At 41.2% G+C, this 19,821-nt stretch overlaps 1 protein-coding gene across 5 annotated transcripts; it reads right to left on the bottom strand.

The window, feature by feature from the left end:
• Positions 1 to 4,936: 4,936 nt before the first annotated feature.
• xkr4 (XK related 4) lies at positions 4,937 to 16,846 on the bottom strand. Of its 5 annotated transcripts, XR_013304379.1 has the most exons (6): positions 16,028 to 16,846; positions 9,944 to 10,143; positions 8,390 to 8,744; positions 6,215 to 6,987; positions 5,966 to 6,046; positions 4,937 to 5,869 (listed from the first exon to the last, which is right to left on the bottom strand). XR_013304379.1 is itself a non-coding variant. In XM_077616090.1 (4 exons), exons 1-4 carry the CDS (start codon positions 16,756 to 16,758, stop codon positions 6,387 to 6,389), a joined length of 1,887 nt encoding a protein of 628 aa, XP_077472216.1. In that variant the 5' UTR covers positions 16,759 to 16,846; the 3' UTR covers positions 4,937 to 6,386. The 5 variants fall into 5 exon arrangements, 1 of the variants encoding a protein (XP_077472216.1); XR_013304378.1 differs by having other exon boundaries at positions 5,966 to 6,987; XR_013304377.1 differs by having other exon boundaries at positions 4,937 to 6,046.
• Positions 16,847 to 19,821: the final 2,975 nt, after the last annotated feature.

Genomic DNA, 19,821 nt, shown 5'->3' with positions numbered 1-19,821 from the left:
CAGACTTAAATCACAAAATGCAACATTTCATTTTTTCTTAAACATCTGTATTTTTTTTTAAATACACCACATACACCACATAATGTTTTATTCTCTGAAGTATTGTATATTGTCATAGTTACAGCCATCCTGTTGGTGCCAAGCCTCCAAAGATACCCTTCACAGTCAGAACTCGAGAGGAATGTTCTATTTTTAAACATGTACACTTTGCATACGTTTATATACAATTAAGCTCTAAATTTGTCGTTTCTCATGTTAATCATGTGTTATCATCCGTCTGTCTAGGCAGACGTATGTACAGGATGATCATACTATCTTCTATTAGCATGTGACAAGATTCAAAAGTTGATTTTCACCATTATTTACTTTATCCCCCCTCCAAAAAAGTGTTGCTACACAGGTTTCACTGTGCCTATCCAAAATAACCCTCCATTTTCTTTTATTATGGATCCGGGTTTAAATGATGGACTGAAGAGGAAAATCATGCAACAGGCTTGTTATTAGGGCACACTTTGAAGTTGGAACCTGGCGATGCAAAAGGCAATTTCTGTCCTATATTCCGCCTTTTTTCTCTTACTAATTTACTGCCAATAATGGGAAACATTAGCACACACACATACAATCGCAAACCAAAATCATTTTCAATGGTAAAGTGAGTTTAGATTTGCGGGATTGGATTTTTCTAAACTTGAATGGCAATAAAAGTTCTGTCTTTTGACACATTTCTAGCCAAAACCAAAAGTATAAAACGATTAAGATTAACTCAAAATGTGCTCATTGTAATAATAATTCAAAGTTGTACACAATACACTCTAAATGTATTAAATCAGACTGTTGAGATGTGGTTAAAAAGACAAATACAAACCAAACTTAAAAAGCACTGAGTAGAAAGCCAATGAGTGCTGATGGAATGTTGTGTGATATATTTTAATTTATTTATTTTAATGAAGGCTGCTGATTTCTCTTCCTATATTGGGTTTAAAAAAAGAAAGAGAGAGACTAGAATAAAAAAAATTTTTACAGACTAGGAGTGACTTCCATGTTATAATTACTGCAACAAACAGCCTACAAAAAACCCATTGTTAATTGTTCATATTCTTCACCGGGAAATGAAACATAGTTGAAGACTTAATGCCAAATCCCTCACTATAAGGTCGCAGAACTTTGTAAACCTTCCGGCCAATGAGAGCAAAAAGGTGATGACAATTAAATATAACAAAGGAGGAAAAAAGTATTCTCGTTAATGTCCTCTGCAGTGTTAATAAATTACATTAACAAACTCACATTTACATGATTTAAATTCTTGGTTTCAGTTGAATAGTACTTTGAAAGGAACTTAGATACAGTCATCAAACAAATAAACAAATTGCCTACGACAGGCCAATTTGTAGTTTGGCACATCCCAAGTATTGGATAATTTGTATGCAATGTAAACATTACAATGAAATATCAGCATGATACACTTGCAAGAATATGCCGTCATAATTGCTTGAAAAAAGATGTGGTGAATGCATTGAGGTAGCTTTATGTAAACGGAAAATCCAAATGGGCTGCTTTGACAAAAATGACATCTGAGAAATGAAACAAGCCAATCAACAGTGATTATAACATTATTGGCTGGCATAGGCTCCATCACCCGCCGCAGGTGGTGAAAAAAAATATAACACGACTGAACTGGGAAACCTAGGATCGCCATGGCGATGAAATGTCAGATGATTAAAACTGTTTGAATATGTGATTGCATGACAATTCTTTTAGTACATATTTTTAAAATAGCTGATCTTTTTTATTCCTCGAAAGGCCAAAAATCAACTTGTGAGCTTCTTAAAAGAAAAGTAAAATTTGTTCTGTCTAGAATCCTGTGCTTATTCAACATGCTCTGTGTGTAATCTCTTTTAAGCAGATGTTTTTATTTGTTTCATTGTTGTTATTTTTTTTTAACAACAAAAAACAAACACTTCAATGATGTGAACATTCACTTTTGAAGGTCCTGTGCCACCATCATGCCATTTTTTTTGCATCCTACTGTTATAAGACTAACATAGGTCAAAATGACTCGCTGACCTTGTTTGATATCTGTGCGGTTTTTCGAATGAGTGCAAACTTGCCATGACATTTGAGAGACAAATGATGTACAAACTGCGCGAGTCTGGGTTTTCTATTGTTGCTCATTATTCAATGACTTTGTTGAAAGATTTTGTTGTCTGAACTGCTAACATTTTGGATTAAAATGCATTGAAAAGAGTACTAACTGACAGCTTTTTATTTGATATTTTCCCCTCCAATGAATTTAACCCAAATACCATTATGCAAGCACAAAAAGACACTAGCTGGCTCTCTGAAAAAGAAAAACTATGTCTGCATACTGTTGCAGTTCACTCATTTATTCCTGATGAGGTTGAAATCTCTGAAATGTAATGTGATGAATTTTTAAACCATATTAAGTCAAATTAGCTGATCACAAAATGTCTTTTGAGTTATTAAAAATGGTATTTTGGAGGCAACCACCATGAAAACCTTCAAGACACAAGTAAGAAAATGGCTTTTTAATTTACTGTGGAGCTCAGCATATATAAGTGGTTTGAAACCTACAGATTGATTTTCTGCCAGTATTGTAAAACACAAATATTTTTGGGGAAATTATTATTTATGATGGAATGGGAAATGCTTAGTGGCTCTTTTATCAGCATTTGTTAAAAATTCTGCCATTCAAAAAAATGTATTTGTAGTTAATTTTCAATCAACATCGATCATTTTTGCCATTCAAACGAATCACAGGGACCCATTGTTAATAATAATAATAATAATAATAATAATAATGCAGATATTTTCTGATCTGTCTTTGTAAATTGGCAATATGATATGTTAAGTTTTGTCTTGGACTTTGGCAGTGTGAATTGATTTGAGAAGTTGGAATAATGGAACTTGTAGATCCATCTGAAATAACAAATTAAACGTATCATTCTGCTTATCCGTTTGCCTTGTGTTGTGCTTTTCTGTTCCCTTGTGAAAAAAAGAGATTGGAGTTGTGTTTTGTCTTGTACACTTGTATAACGCCTTTTCACCTTCAAGGCCCTCTAACCTCTTTGACACTATATTACACAAAGCCTTAAAATAAAAAAAATAAGGGTTGGGTTTGATTATATGACATCTAACTGTGAGCATGTGCTTTCTACATTCCCTGAAATCCATTTTTTTCTGTTTAAAACTGCTAATGAGGTTTTACTACCTTGATTTTTTTTTTAGCTTTTTTTCTAGCTGTTTTAAATGGCTGAGGGTTTACGTAATATTGATAATAAGACAAAACTATAGTATTAAAATGTTTTTATGATGGTCTGCTTGACTGGATTGGGTTTGAGCTCAAACCATAACCTTGCTGGAATTCCATTCAATTCCACAAAGGGCAATGGCGATTCACCATAGCTACTGTATATATAACACTATCAGCACACACACACACACGTCTACTATATGCACACAGTATTGTGCAAAGTCTTAGGTCACCTTAAGCTTTATTGTTCAAAAAACTTTTTAGCAGTCATTCGAGGAGGATTAGTAGGACATAAAATACCCATCCAATTTCCTTTGAAACGTGAAGTGCTTGTAAACAAATCCACCGTGGTTTTTGCTAATAGGAAATGTGGGCGACTGCCTAGGGGGCAAATATTTGGGGGTGCATGAGAGACCTAGTCCCAATTTTTTTTCAATTATGTCACCACTTGTCTACACTATCATACCTGTCAACATCTGCCGATAACTGCCCTTATGTAATGATTCCCCTTACAAATCCCCAAAAAACCTTACAAACACCGTACGAGTCGTACGGTGTTTGTAAGGTTTTTTGGGGGTTGTAAGGGGAATCATAATCATTATATAAGGGCAGTTATCGGCAGAGGTTGACAGGTATGACACTATTATCCCTCATTTCTACTTTAAATTAGTGGTGTCAACCGTCTGCACTGCAGCAGAGTTTGCAGGCCTCGCTGCATCCAGTCTAAAGGGTGCAATCATTTTTTTTTTTTACCGGAACAAATTTCTAATGATGATGTAGTTGATGATTACATATAACATGGCCAGAAAAGTTTTAGGTTCAATCCAATCATCCAGAAGGCAATTTAGTGTAAAGTATAAAAAGAGTGAAATCGTTACCTACATTACAAGCATTGAATTCAGATTATGTTCATTCATTCATCTTCCGCCCCGCTTATCAACACAAGGGTCGCGGCGGGTGCTGGAGGCTTATCCCAACCATGGGCAGCAGGCAGGGAACACCCTGAATTGGTTGCCAATCGCAGGGCACAAATAAATGGACAACTACTCATACTCACAATCGCACCCCACCGAGTGGGAATCGAACCCAGATTGCCCACACCAAAGTCAGGCAGAAAGAAACCACTGCACAAACGGGTGTCTATATATATATATATATATATATATATATATATATATATATATATATATATATATATATATATATATATATATATATATATATATATATATATATATATATATATATATATATATATATATATATATATATATATATATATATATATATATATATATATATATATATATATATATATATACTCTTCTAGTCAAACTTAGTTTTTGTATTTAAGCATGTAATTTGATAAAAAATTAATAATATAGTCAGCCTGGTGGCCAAGTGATTAGCGCATCAGCCAATGAGATCGAAGGTTCAATCAAACGTTCTTGTGTGGAGTTTGCATGTTCTCCCCAGGCTTGTGTGGGTTTTCTCTGGGAACTCCAGCTTCCTCCCACATCCCAAAGACATGCAATGTAGGCTGGATGGATACTCAAAATTGCATCTAGGTATGAGTGTGAGCGTGAATGGTTGTCGGACTCCTTCTGCCCTGCGGTTGACTGGCCAAGACTTCAGGTTGTCCTCTACCTGGTGCCAGAACCCTCCCACATTTTAGTCACTAAAACACAATTAAATGGTGACCTAATACTTTTGCACTATACTGTACAAACAAGATGAATCACAATTACTCCAGTACCCTCTACTGAGCTGAAAAAGTAAGAAAATGGTACATGTTGTATTCAGGTAACGTAGATATTGTTGCTTTGATTTGACCTTAAGGTCCCTCTCCTTTCTCACTGTTCCCTTTGCATTGCTCACACCTGTTTTATAATTTCAAATAACATCTAGCAGTCCTCATAAGAAGTAAGCAGGAATGACTACATATACAGGTGGAATTTGAGCTCAGCGAGTCAGAGGAGGCTGTGGATTTTATGGACTTGAGTTGCCAGGGGGCAGCCCGGCGGCTGAGAGGTTAGCACGTTGGCCTCACAGTGGGGGACCTGGATTCAAAACCAGGTCAGTCCACCTGTGTGGAGTTTGCATGTTCTCCCCCGGGCCTGCGTGGGTTTTCTCCGGGTACTCCGGTTTCCTTCCACATTCCAAAGACATACATGGTAGGCTGATTGGACACTCTAAATTTCCCTTAGGTATGAGTGTGAGCGTGAATGGTTGTTTGTCTCCTTGTGCCCTGCGATTGGCTGGCCACCCATTCAGGGTGTCCCCGGCTTCTGGGCCAAAGTCAGCTGGGATGGGCTCCAGCACCCCCCCAATTTGGCGAGCTGTAAAGAAATACAAGGTGTGGATTTACGTGTCCAACTCGAGAGTTGTACATTTTCGTTCAACTCTTTTTCTTCTGCAACTTCTTTGACAACTGGGAATAAATGCTACTTAAACCATTGTCTTCATGTCGATTACCTTCTCCCAGTGGGCACCAAAATCTTTTAGGATTAAAAGTCTGCACTTGCGGAGAGACTACCATGCCATCTTTAAGGCGCTCCACATCTTCGTTACGTATTTCCAAGAAAACATTTTTTGGCACTAAGAAAGGGAGATAACAGTGTTGTCAAATTGACTCAACACCGTCAGATCATCAGAATTCTCCAAACATGAGGGCACCTGCACAGTAAGACATACGTGATATTTTGTCAAGTTTTGTTTTTCTTTAGCTTTCTGTGCCATACTGGGATGTACATCTGGTGACTTCAAAGTTGGACCCTAGAGGAACATGAACATCTTCACTGATTTGTAGTCCTTAACCCAACCCACACTGAAACAAACAGTGCATCAGCCTCTCGGAGGCACTCTGTTGATATGCATTTTTCTTATTCCGCACAGGATTTCCCTGATGAGCCGAAGTAAAAAGAATAACAAAAAAAGAATCACCTAAGGACACATCGGGAGAAAGTGGGCTTCCCCTCTATTTCGATCAGAGCCCACCGGGCAGGCTTCTCCTTGGAAGAAAGAAGGGGGGTGACATGAAACTGGGTGTGCCGGACAGTATTATTGCCACAGTCTGTTTTTCTGATTCTGGCTGCCGAGTGGAATGATGACAGCTCTATAATGTGGTTTCATACTCTAACCTCTCTTGCACCAGGGCGTCATCTTTATACTGCAGTCGAGGAGGGGACAGGGAGCAGTCTACGGCCAAAACGGCCTTCCGTATACTACGATCAAGAACGTGGCGCTCCCAGGCTGGGTAGCGATTTCGACAAAGATCGATCTTGATGACGGTCTCGTCGAGGCGTGGCGCACGAGACGACGGCGTGGATGGCACGGTGGGTCGTACCTGAAATACTGGCATGCAGCCATCCCTTTCCATGTATTTTGCAGCGTCACGCTCCAGTGTTGTGGTGGCTCCCCGATTGGACCGTAGAGAATTGGTGCCAGCCTCGGATGGTAGCGTCGAGAACTGAGCAGTGGCATCCAGGTCCAGGCGCTGGCAGCTTGGCGAATGTCCGAAACGCGGGCCGTTAGGATGGAAAAAAGTATAGTACATGAGCAAAAAAACGACACCGGTGAGGAAACTACTGAAGATGACACAGAGTGCTGGAACAGCAAAGGAGTCAGTTGCGTGAGGTGTGCGATAGATGTACCACAACGCACTAAGAGCTGCATTCTCCACCAGTATCACCAGGTAGTAAATAAAAAGACGACATCTGCAAAATGACAAGATAGAAAAAAGACATGATCATTGTTCATCAAGAAACAAAATATTCTATTTTATCCATGACATCTCACTATTTGGTAAAGCTTGAAATGAGGGCAGCTATCAGCTAATCCTGAATCATCCTATAGTTATCATTTACACACAAAAAATGTAATATTTTTACGCAACACTTTACAGTATAGGTGTCAAACTAAAGCCCCTGTTGGCCCATTACATTATTTTGTGTGGCCCACAAAAGTGAATTATTTGCCTCACTTGGTGCTTGTCACCATAAAACAGCACAATTTCAAGTTAAAAGTTACTTAAAAATATAGACATGTCATAAGCATTCTTGGTACTTCTGTTCTAGAAAAAAAATCGAAATAGATGAGTTTACTAGTGGTGATATCCATGGTAACAGAATGGAACAAAGCTGTAGCTAAGCAACTAAAGTGATACATGTTGCAAATCTAGCTGCTCAGGATAACATGGCTAAAGACGAGAATGTAAGACACAAAGTCAGTTGCTATTAGTGTTAAATGTGACGTGTTTCAACTCCAATGTCCTTCAGATGCAGAGTAAATGACGATAACATCATTTTAGTTTTTTGTTTTTCCTTTTTTTCATTCCCTACCACTTATCCTCACAAGGGTCGCGGGAGGTGCTGGAGCCTATTCCAGCAAACTATGGACACCAGGCAGGGGACACCCTGAATTGTTGGCCAGCCAATCGCAGGGCACAAACAACCATTTACCCTCACATTCATACCTAGGGGCAATTTAGAGTGTTCAACCAGCCTATAATGCATGTTTTTTGGGATATGGGAGGAAAGCGGACTATCCAGAGAAAACCCATACAAGCCTGGGGAGAACATGCAATCTCCACACAGTGAGTACCGACCTGCGATTGGACCCTCGACCACAGACCTGTGAGGCCAACGTGCTAAACACTCCTAACCAGTTATCGGCGGATAGCTGTTTTATTAAACAAATTTGAAGTTTATTTTATTTTATTCTGTGTATTTGTATATTTATGTAGCACATTTTGGACCGCAAATTAAATCTGACTATTTGTAACTATAATACTTCATATAATGTTACATTGGTCTGCATACCGCCACCAACGGGAATCGATTCCGCGCCTGCCCGCACCAGAGTCAGGGAAGTGAACCACTTCACCATCAGGTGGCTTTTGCTAACACATGGCTAACCCCCCCCCGAAAAAAAACATGACCCGAATTTGGATAGGTGTCATTTCTTGTTCCCCCCCTGGACTAAAATGGTACTGCAGCTGAAACTCGATTCATTTTAACATGATGTTCTGAAAAAATAAAATAAAGTAGGTATTCAAATTGGAGGCCTATTTTTTGGGTGGGATCACCCTGTAGTAGTGTGTTTGAGCACCCTTCTCACCTTGTTCGTCCCTCCTTAACGTTGAACCAGGAAAAGATGTAGATAATGCCCACCACCATGTCAAACACAATTTCTTCCCACTTGCTGATGCAAAAGTCTGTCTCACAGTGGACAATCCAAAAGGTCATAATGCACCAGTGTAGCACGATGAAGATGCCAAAGTAGAGTTGGAACACAGATGCAAACAGGGCAAAGGTGATGACCCTGGCTGCGATTGTGAAGAAGTGCCAGCAGAATTGAATGATAACAGCCAAGTAGGTGATGGGCTTCTTGTCATCCCGAGACTCTCGCAGGGCCTTCTGGTAGGAGGCCAGGGCCCAGGCCAAGGAGACCAGGGAGGCTGCTGCTGTCATACCTGAAACACAAACACTTCACGTTGAAAAATACACAATTTTTTTCCAGGACAGGTAAAATTAAGGATGATTTTGCTTCAGTGTAGCACCAACACTTGAGGGAAGACTGGTTCTTTGCATCACAAATAATGATTTTCCTATCAGTCATGTTGTATAATAAGTCCTTAATAAGATGCCCCTCTAGGGATGAATACATCATGCAGCAGCACAACACAACACCCTTATTTTCATCTACTGGTGGTAGAATTTAGCGCGGATCCAAATGCTAATTTTTTGTCACAATACAAGCTTTTAATAAGATTTGAACGTTATGTTGTTTGTATTTTTGGGTGCAGGGCGCATCTGTTGAATTAATGACAACAAACTATTTATTTAAAGCTCTCAATAGCAAGCCTGAGATTAAGTTTTGGCAGAGTGAAGTTAGAATGAAATAATTGAAAAAACACAAAAATGTGTTTGATTTTGAGAAATTATTCCATCTTTGTTTGAACTGTAAATAAAGTAAATTGGACATTTTCAGCCTTTGTCTTTTTAGCAAGAGACAATTGCTGCACACATTTTTGTTTACATTTAAATTGGAACAACTGCATAATTACTGTTTGGGACCTACACGCTATTTTGTGCATTTTATTAGTCCTTTATCCCACCTTTTTTGCATTGTGTTAATGGTGTACATAATATATAAATTTTTCCCAGGTCACTCATAAGAGAAATACATGAATCACAGATTTTTGGTAAATGTATGGTCCCTAGTGTTATGTAGAAAACCCGCTTCATTAAACATCACATGATGAAATATTATATTAAAAAAAATTCTCAACGCACTTTAGTAGGAATTAATGGGATTTCATGAATTCCAGTCCATTTGCTATGTAGAATTTCGGAGAATATAGCATAATCACTGAATATAAAAGGCTTTTCCTATTTGGATTTTACACAATGCCCCAACTTTGCTGGAACTGGGTTTTATGTATATTCCTTTCTGTAATTTTGCTTCTGGCTCTGTTCAGTGCCTCAAGCTTCCTATTCACAAAGCTCTACTGAGCTTGTTTTGTACCTACAGGGCAAGCAATTGTAAAGTGAATGAAATATAGAACAGCAAGAGATAACACACATACTATACCCACCCATGTAGCGTTATGGACGTCAACAACAACACAATATGCAATGCAGTTTACTTAGATGATGCAATGTGTTTTACCTTGCACAGCTTGAAGTTTGTAAGTCTGTATGATGATGCACAATTGCAGCACCAACTGCGGAGCACTCTCAAGAAATGTAGCCAACAGATGCAGCATGCTCACGTCTGCAAACTCATAAATCATCCTCCAGTGGTAACGCCAACGTTCTGTCTCAGAACTCTGGCGACTCCGAATGCCCAAGTAAATGGTATGAAGGTACCTATCAGAGAGAAATACAAAAATTGTAGTTACCCATATTAAAGTACATTACATGATATACTTATGTGAAGTCTGTGCCATATCATAATGTTGCCGATATTATTTTTGTATGTACACACGTGTATATAAGAAATGGCCGAAGTTAGGCTGGCACACGTGATGGAAAGGGGTAAAAAGATTAACAGTGTTTCTGTGAGACATACACTTTCTTCACTCTCTCTTAGACATATATATTTAGCGAGTCAGACATTTAATTGAGCATACAATTAAATTTCATGGCGAAGAAATGTTTGGAAATTGTAATTTGGTGTTAGGATATCAAAACGGCAGCATGTTCGCTGCTCCCACATCTCTTATTGGAGACTATGTATGTGTTTGTGTCTGCAGAGACTTGCTGACCTGCCACTCTAGCTACATTCACATTGAAACCGAATGTGTCCCAATTCTGACTGCTTGGCACATCCAGTGAAAAGAAAGTGACGTCTCATTTTCGTCTCAGCCTCAAACCAAGGACAACCGCATCAGGACATTACCATGACAACAGTACTTTTTCCATACAGTGTGTCTTCAGTCAAGTAACAGCTGTCATTTACTGTCATCCTTCACCACGTCACGGTTTCAACATTCGTGACTTCAGTACATTGCAGTATTTTATAATAAAAGTATCAAAATAAAAAATGTTCATAAAAATGTCAAAACTCAGGCTGAAATTCGCAAGCAGAAGACAGGAGATGAAAAATGAGGGAAGTCAGGGCACTGCCACCAAACTCAGCGCCGAAGAAGAAGCGAAATTTCACCGTAATAGACGAATGATACGTTGAATAACATAAAAGGCGAGAAGGACGATATCTTGCCTTTTCCTCTTTTGTTCGGATTCGATTTTGCATCGCGGACATCACCTCCTGGAAGAAGATGACGTCTTGCTTTTCATCTTTTGTTTGGATTGGATTTAACATAACCTCATGGAGGAAGACTACCCCAAGCCTATTCCAGCTTTGTTTAGATTTGAAATCCCCCTTGAAAATGCCGCCTCAATCCTACGGCATATGAGGCATCCAATGAGCCCAAGAAAAAAAACGATGTAAATGACCAAAAAAATTGAAGTTGCTAGATATGTAGAAGGCAGACAATAAAAAATCATAAAACTCCCGCCGGGAATCATTGTTATCCTGTTGTGTCTTCTCTATCTCTATCACTCATTTCTTATTCTTGTCACTGTCTGCTTTCAAACATACAAGGTGCCAAAGTAGGTCAGAAAAGTCCTCGGGTGATCGGGGGTTTAATATGCTGACCAGTCTGCCCAGAGTGTTGCTGCATAATTGTGCAGTAATAGCTAAACACTTTTCAAATGGATTGAAACGCGTTGCTAACTATGTGGTTACAGCAATGTGAAGAGATCTTTTTCCAGATCTTGTACATAGTCTATACATCATCCATTTTTGTCCACTTTTCTGAGTTGAGGGTCTGCCAAGGCAGAGTACCTCAGCCAAATCGTCTACCATGACCGAGTCAATTTCAAAGCGAAACATCTTTTTAGGTCTTCCGAGGCCCTTCTTCTTGTCTGCTAGTCATCTAGCTCTGCATTTGTCTGCTCTGAGCCCCTATATTCATCCTCTCTGATAAGGAGACCAGACACCATATGAAGGTAACTCATTTTAACAATTGTAACTTTGATCTTGTTCATTAGGTTAGGGCTCCCCAATCACCGGACGGTGAACCGTTACAGGGCCACAAGATAAGGAAGCAAATATTTCCATTAAAAGCACAAAGCACAAAAGGCATAATCGATGAGCAAGTATGGAGATAAGGAGCCGACGGCGTGCTGCAATTCAACATTGCAAAATCAGAAATACTGTTTCCAGCCCAATCACCGCATAGATATAACCCGCCCATTTCGGCAGGAACCTGCCCAATCTGAAAAAACTGGCGCACCTTTGCAATTGCTATATTGAGATCACCAAATTCCATGCTCTAAATGCCAGGCACTTCTGACAAGAAAAAGAGGCAAGGGCACTCTTAATAAAGTGCATCCTTCACCGAGAATGAATGAAGCTTTAAAATACCATTCTGAGACGGCCTTTAGCAGATGGTCCGATACCCAAATCCTTACTTTTGACTTGTGCTGGGCAAGAACGAGCCTCAAGGACAACTGGCATTGTTTGAATGAATGAAAGTTTGTTGAATGACCACATTTGAATCATGTAGTATTTCTTCAAATGAATTAAAATTCATTTCTTACAACCCTACTTGTTTGAGGCAGGCTGGTAGGCTGGCCTTCCTCTTTTTTTATGAGCTTCACTTTGGTAACATCACTTATCAAGGTCTCTCTGCAACTTACGCGAAGACAGCTGAAAATAGATTTGCAAATTATTTGAGACAGAACATTATTGTATGGGCTTATGGTCTTTAATTTTTCCATTTTCGCATACCATATTTGAGGTTCATCTTACACTTCCTATTTCTACTTATGTCATGGATAGTAACTATTTCAGCACCCTTGGCATTTTGGACTGACCAGCAGTTGCGACTGATGACCGGTTCTAATGGTCAGTTCTTAAGACACCCTGTGACACCACCTTGTCGCCATATTGTATATACCCTGGTCCTTATTTTCAGATGCGGTCTATATCTCTACCAGCGCGACCATGCACTGGGTGAAGGGTTGTTTTATACAAGTTGTGGTCATTCAGCGGGCAGGCTCAAGCCTGCATTTTGGAGGACTGCCGACTCCTTCCATATGAATGAGCAAGCTTGGTTCTGTGCCCTTTAACAAAATTATCACCAGCGCTATTTTTTTAATATGCATTTGGTGGCAGCCGGGCGTACGAGTGGTTAGCACGTTAGCCTCACAGTTTTGCGGTCGAGGGTTCGACCCAAGGTCGGTCCTCACTGTGTGGAGTTTGCATGTTCCCCCTGGGTTTGTGTGGGTTTTCTCTGGGTACTCCGGTTTCCTCCCACATCCCAAAAACATGCAGGGTAGGCTGGTTGAACACTCTAAATTGCCTCTAGTTATTAGTGTGAGCATGAATGGTTATCCTTCTCCTTGTGCCCTCCGATTGGCTGGCGACCAATTCAGGCTTTCCCCTGCCTGGTGTCCGTAGCTTGCTGGGATAGGCTCCAGCACCCCCCGTGGCAAGTAGCATGAATTTGAGGTAAAATGGGAAATAAATCTGCGACATCCTGGGAATTATTGTTTTATTTTATTTTTTAGTTTATGAATTGCAGTTCTACATTACATCTAAGGGGTTTGCGGTTATAATTTGAAAGACTTCTAAAACTGCATAACATGTAGTCAGCAGTCAATGAAGAATAACAATGAATAATTATCAGCTACTTTCATCACTGCTTTAATTAACTAAACGTCTTGTCTAAGTGAACATCTGTATTATAAAAGAAGCCTGTGATTATTCCCTCCATCTATCAATTGTCTGTCATTTTTTATTCAGATTATGTATTAATCTTAAACAGTACAATTTATCATCTGACTAATGAGTTAAATTTTTGAAGCAATGACAAAACAGTATGTGCCTGATATAATTGACTTTTAAAGAGGAGTAAATTTTAATTAAGTTATGTAAGACTTTAGCCTTGTCGTGTCTCGTGGTCAGAGACCTCGGCAAGATGGATATGAATAATTCAACAAGTAGATACACCTTTTGCACCTATTTTCTTTACCATGTGCTAGAGCTGACATCATGTCAAAGGCGAACTACAATAGACACGACTACACGCCAGTCACTCACTATACTACATATCTTAAGCTCACGTTCATGCTCTCTCACCTCATTAACGCATGGGAAGTGAACACACATGTCTATGTCAGGCGAGAGTATCACAACAAGTATATAAGAAAACAGCCATTCAATTATTCATCATTTCAGACACTCTGGGCAAGTCTGTCATCAAGTGACCGCAACAGAGAATTAAACTCCAGTGAGACAATTAAAAAAAACAACAACAAAAAAACAATTCCCTTGTTTCTTTTTGTGTCAAATAATTCTGCAGGTATGCGAAATCTACACCAAATATGGTAGTCCTCTGAATATAGTTAATACTTTTAAATAGTACTTTTCTATCAGCATCTTAGCTGAGGGTAATATAAGCGGTCATCCAAAAGTCTTATTTGTGAAAATAGGCAATTTATTAAATTGAGCATTAAATAAACTCACTTGATGGAGTTGACACAGGATGCTACTCCCTATGGTGTTGACCATGCCCATGCTATGCTATATTTATACTATAGTGACTCTTTTAAATCAATAGTGATATAAAACAAGATCACCATTTTAATTTTTTTTAAGTGTTCTACTTTACGAAAAGTTTTCCCACGTTATAAATATCTATCCATCTATTCTTAATATTTGCCCTCATTGGGGTTACTGGTGAGCCGAGGGCACATTGCAGTTATACCTTAATGTGGGGGACTTGGGCTTTGGAGCTGAATGTCCAGGTTTGAGTCTTGCAATGGAGGGAAAAACCTAAAACTGGCAACGAATTGTGGGAGAGAGACCAGCCTGCTAGCTGTGTACTGTTGTGGTGCCCTTTCTCAAGAAGTGATCCCCACCCCGAAGCAGAGTTTGGGCACGTCTCTTACTCTGAATCTTGCCTCCGTGAGTTTCTAAAAGAGAGGAAGTTCAATGTCCCTCCATGTTTCTATTGTACTTGTCTTCAGGGTAACAGTGGAGCTACAGACAAAGGCGGACTTCACCCTAGACATGACGCCAACCCGTCGGAGGGCATAAACTGTTTCTAAAAACAGCCAAGCATTTACGCCATTATTCGTAATGCTGCCTGCACAAAGTTGGGCAAATGTACTGCATATCTGCACAATGAGTAATTCAAAGCATTCAGACTCACATTTACGCAGGCGGATTAGACTCCAATGAACCCAACATGAGACAGATGGAGGGGCGACTGAGTCAAAGGTTAAGTGTTACACTGTTAACTTAATAAATGTGAGTAATCGCTCACACTGTAAGGTGCCATTTACTGTGATACATGTCTAATCCATTTGAACTTTAAGGGCTAGCTGTGAATCCTAGTTCACATAGATTGGGTGCCTATTGCCGTCAATGGCAGCTAATTAGTTATTTATCTCGACTCTTCTCTGGCTGATAATCACCAAGTTTCAGTGGGCAATAACCAAACATAGGGTCCTCAATGTCAACGTTGTCCAAACTACTACCTAACTAATCCCCGTTTTCATTGAATATGGGCCGGCCAAGAAGCTTGAGTAGGGCCTACATTCTGTTGCACTTCTGAGCTTCAACACTAGATGGAGATAGTTTCTTAAAACGTCCATATCCATTAGCTCAGGGGTTACAATCTGACATTTCAAAGCAAAAATAAAAGTATTATGTTTTACGTGAATAAAGTGAGGGCGGCCCGGCGGTGAGTGGTTACCGCGTTAGCCTCACAGTTCTGGGTCCGATCCCAGGTCGGTCCTCCTGTGTGGAGTTTACATGCGCTCCTCGGGAGTGTGTGGATTTTCTACGGGTACTCCGCTTTCATTCCAAAAACATGCACGGTAGGCTAGTCGAACACTCAAAATCACCCCTTGGTATGAGTGTGAGCATGAATGGTTGTCCGTCTCCTTGTGCCCTGTGATTGGCTGGCCAACAATTGAGAATGTCCCCCGCCTCGTGCCCGAAGTCAGCTGGGATAGGCTCCAGCACCCCATACGACCCTTGTGAGAATAAGCGGTTCTGAAAATGAATGAATGAAATAAACTTGTGAATAAAATCAGCAATGACAAAAGAATCTACCTTGAATGTGATTGCAGCTGGCAGCTGCACGCCAAGCTATGGTAACACAATCGGACGCGATGATGCCAAAAAGAACCGGGCTGTGTTGATTTAGTCCCTGACCACCCATCCCCATCCTACCTCCAAATTTGCCCCAGCTGGAGGATGTGGATGAGGGACTGAGAGAACCACACGAAGACGGAGTAGGAGGCCGAGTGTTTCCGCGTCCGGCTGCCAAACGCAGTGCTGCGGGTGCTGTCGGTCGTAGTGTTCTTACTGGCGGTCGACGCCTGCCTCTGCGGCAGGGTCGACGGATGCTGAGCGCTCACCTCGCCGTGAGAGGCCGAGCCACTCAGCAGCTTATTAGCGTCCAGGTGCGAGCATTCGGCGGCCGCTTCCGCCCCGTCGTCCGTGCTGAAGTCGTGGACGAACCACCGGAAGCTAAAAAGCTGCACGGAGAAGGAGCCTAGGACCACGAAAAAGAGCGTCAGGCCGAACCACCAGTAGTCTTGGTGGAGGAAATAGTCGACTGACAGCCACACGTCAGTGCCCACGTCGGCCACATACACGGCCACCGCGGCCACTATCCATAGGAAGTCCCACACCGTGTATTTCTGCTGCTGCTGGCCCAAGCGAAGGCACGCCGCGCTGGAGGAGCCCACCCCGCCGCCGATGCCGCTGATGCCCCCGATGCCGCCGCCGCAGCACCGAGACTCTCCGTTGGCGAAGTCGGCGTCCACGATGCCCGACGAGTCGGGCTGGCCCCCCGGGTGGAGCCCTTGCACCGAGCCGGAATGCTCGGAGTTCTGCAAGGGGGTGAAAGCCACGTCGCTCTTCTTTATCTTCAGGACCCCGTCCGATTTAGCAGCCATGATTAGGCGCTTCTATCCCCGCTAGTTGTATTATTTGTGCCACCTTTCGGAGCCTTCTCCTTCCACCCCCTGCCTCCTCCTCCGCGCACCGTCGACACCCTTCTGCGCGTCTCCCCCACCTCCTCTTCCTCCTCTTCCTTCCCCTTCTCCTCCTCCTCCTCCTCCTCCGCCTTTCTGGGCAGGAGCAGCTCCTCTACGCTGACAGCACGTCATAACATTAAACAAACTGCTTTACATTTCTCTGCTTTGGTTCATATCTCAACGAGGAGTGATCTTCTTTGGACCAGTTCGCAGTTCTCGCCTCGATGGTTCCTGCTCTGCGGGATGTCACATTAAGAAGATGGAGCCTGCAAAATGAGCTTGATGGATGGAGAGAGTGGAGAAGAGGACGGGCTGCAGCCACCAGCTTCGTCAATGGCAGCAACCAAAAACTATGACATCATCTTTCCTGCCCACCCCCAACCCAATACACAACACACATTTTTTGTGCTTAGGCCACTTTCGTTACAGAATCAAATAAGATAAAACATGTCCAATCTATTTTGAACGCCAGTCCTTCTTTCCTAGTCAAAATTGATTATACGTATTAATTTTCCTTATATATTGTTTTACTAACTGGCACAACATATATTCTGGAATTGGGGGATATTTAACATTGCAGCGGTCAATTTTTAAAGAACCCACATGCAAAAACAATGTATACTAATAAATCCGGTTTCCGAGACGAATTACTTGGCGTGAGACCAAATTTACAACAACAACAAAATACATTATATTGAACTAGGTGGCCCGGCAGCTGAGTAGTTAGCACGTTGGCCTCACAGTTCTGGGGTCCTGGGTTCAAATCCAGGTCGGTCCACCTGTGTGGATTTTCCATGTTCACCCTGGGCCTGTGTGGGTTTTCTCCAGGTAAAATAGTTTTCCTAGATTAAATGTCTCGCACTACCACATGTAGCCCTGTTATGCACATAACCAGAATAAGACAATTTCATTTTACCATTCAGCTGCAGGCTTAGCTAATCAAGCCTTTGATAGTTTATTAACTATATTAGGGTTGTTTAAGTACCAGAAAATCAGAAAAGTAAAGGCTTCTTTTTAAGACACAATGTTTTGCATTTCAGGAATGACCCTCATCTCTTCCCATTTTCTGAACCGCTTTATCCTCATTAGGGTCGCAGGGGGTGCTGGAGCCCATCCCAGCTGACTTTGGGCCAGAGGCGGGGGACGCCCTGAATCGGTGGCCAGCTGATCGTAGGGCACAAGGAGACGGACAACCATGCACACTCACACCCATACCTAGGGGCAATTTGGAGTGTCCAATCAGCCTACCATGTATGTTTTTGGAATGTGGGAGGAAACCGGAGTAACCGGAGGAAACCCACGCAGGCCCAGGGAGAACATGCAAACTCCACACAGCTGGACGTGACCTGGATTTGAACCCAAGTGCTGTGAGGCCGACGCGCTAACCGCTCGCGCCGACCGGGGCGCCTCAGGAATGACCCAATGATCAGAAATACTTTAAAATCTTCTGACGTATAGTGATACCTCGCCATTTCGCAGATGGACTATGGTGAATTCACCTCATTGCAGCTTGAATCCACCAAATATATATGAAAAATTGATAGTGTCAGAACAATAATACAAACATGAAATGGGGGGAAAAAGTATTTCACAAGAGGTCAGTGCATACCTTTGGTTTTAAAAAGTTTGAATACTAATATTAAATAGACACCACAAAAACACTATTGTAGTTATTCACCAATTGTGGCACGCCTTGGAACCTATTATCCGCGATAATATTCCTTAAAGCCCCCTGATGGTGTTGAGGTTCACTTGCCTGATTTCGGTGTGGCCAGGCGCAGGCTCGATTCCCGCTGGTGCCGGTATGACTCCTAGTGTCTCTCTGTTTGCCCAATGGCAGATTGGCGACCAGTTTGCCTTTCGCTCGAAGGCATCTGGGATAGCGCGACCCTAATGAGGTTAAGACGGTTCTGAAAATGAGATGAGAGATGAGATGAGACTAAATTGTGCATGGAATTGAGTTGGTGATTAGTCCAAGGTGTTCTCCCACTTCCTCCACTCCAGCTCAAGCTCACCCACAACACAAAAAGGATAAGTGGTATTAAATCAATGAAAACAACTATGAAATCCAAAATAGTGAATAAATGAGTTGAATTAAGACTAATGTTCTGCCGACAAAGAACTTAGAGTATGTAAGCACCATTACAACCATCATTTAATGGCTTGGACAAGTGGGTGGAATCAGACTTTATTGGGTGATGGATAATTGATCATGATAATAAATAATGCATGTTATTAAATGTTGGACAATTGCCACTCTGCAATAAGCACATTATTTCATGCTAACTTATTCATGGTCCACTTAATACACACGTTGAGCCATTAAAGTCACATTTGGAAACAATCTTTATAAAACAATTTTGTCCATGACCGAGTTGCTCAATCAAATAATTATGATACTATCTCCCTAGTTCATTCACACAGTGATGAGGCAGCATTAACTAACTGTAACAACTCCTTCGAGTGAAATCTGCAACTCTGGACAAAAATGTGCATTCTTTTATGCACTGAGACCATGAATTTTTATCATTCACTACAGATGCTTGGTTGGAGTAGGCTTTCACACTTCATTGAATGTTGCAGAAATAAATAAACTGATCAAAATGAGTTGCCCTTGAGATTCACTGAACATAGATTTTTGCCCAACTCTTTCTTTGTACCTTGAAAACTACAAGTTATGATTAAACCAATATTGCAGTGACCACACTAAACAGCCTGTAAAATATCCACACATTCTGTTATTCCTCAGCCTGATATTTCATGCTTTTCGTCTTAAAACATTGCTAGAGCGCCAGAGAAATTTGATTCTTTATTTGCAATCATGTGGTTCGATATGAAAAGAAACTGTTAAGGTCTCTTAACACGTCAAATGTGACACATCAAATTTGCGATCCACGCGTCGGTTGGTGTACATGCCTGCCTGTGCTTGTTAATCAAAAACATTTCTAAATACCCCTAATCCTCACACGGGTTCCAGGGGGT

This window comes from Stigmatopora argus, chromosome 12 (genome assembly GCF_051989625.1).
Source record: "Stigmatopora argus isolate UIUO_Sarg chromosome 12, RoL_Sarg_1.0, whole genome shotgun sequence".
NCBI classification, from domain to species: Eukaryota; Metazoa; Chordata; class Actinopteri; order Syngnathiformes; family Syngnathidae; genus Stigmatopora; species Stigmatopora argus.
The sequence above is the reverse complement of the archived record's forward strand: the minus strand, read 5'-3'. Positions and strand labels throughout refer to the sequence as shown.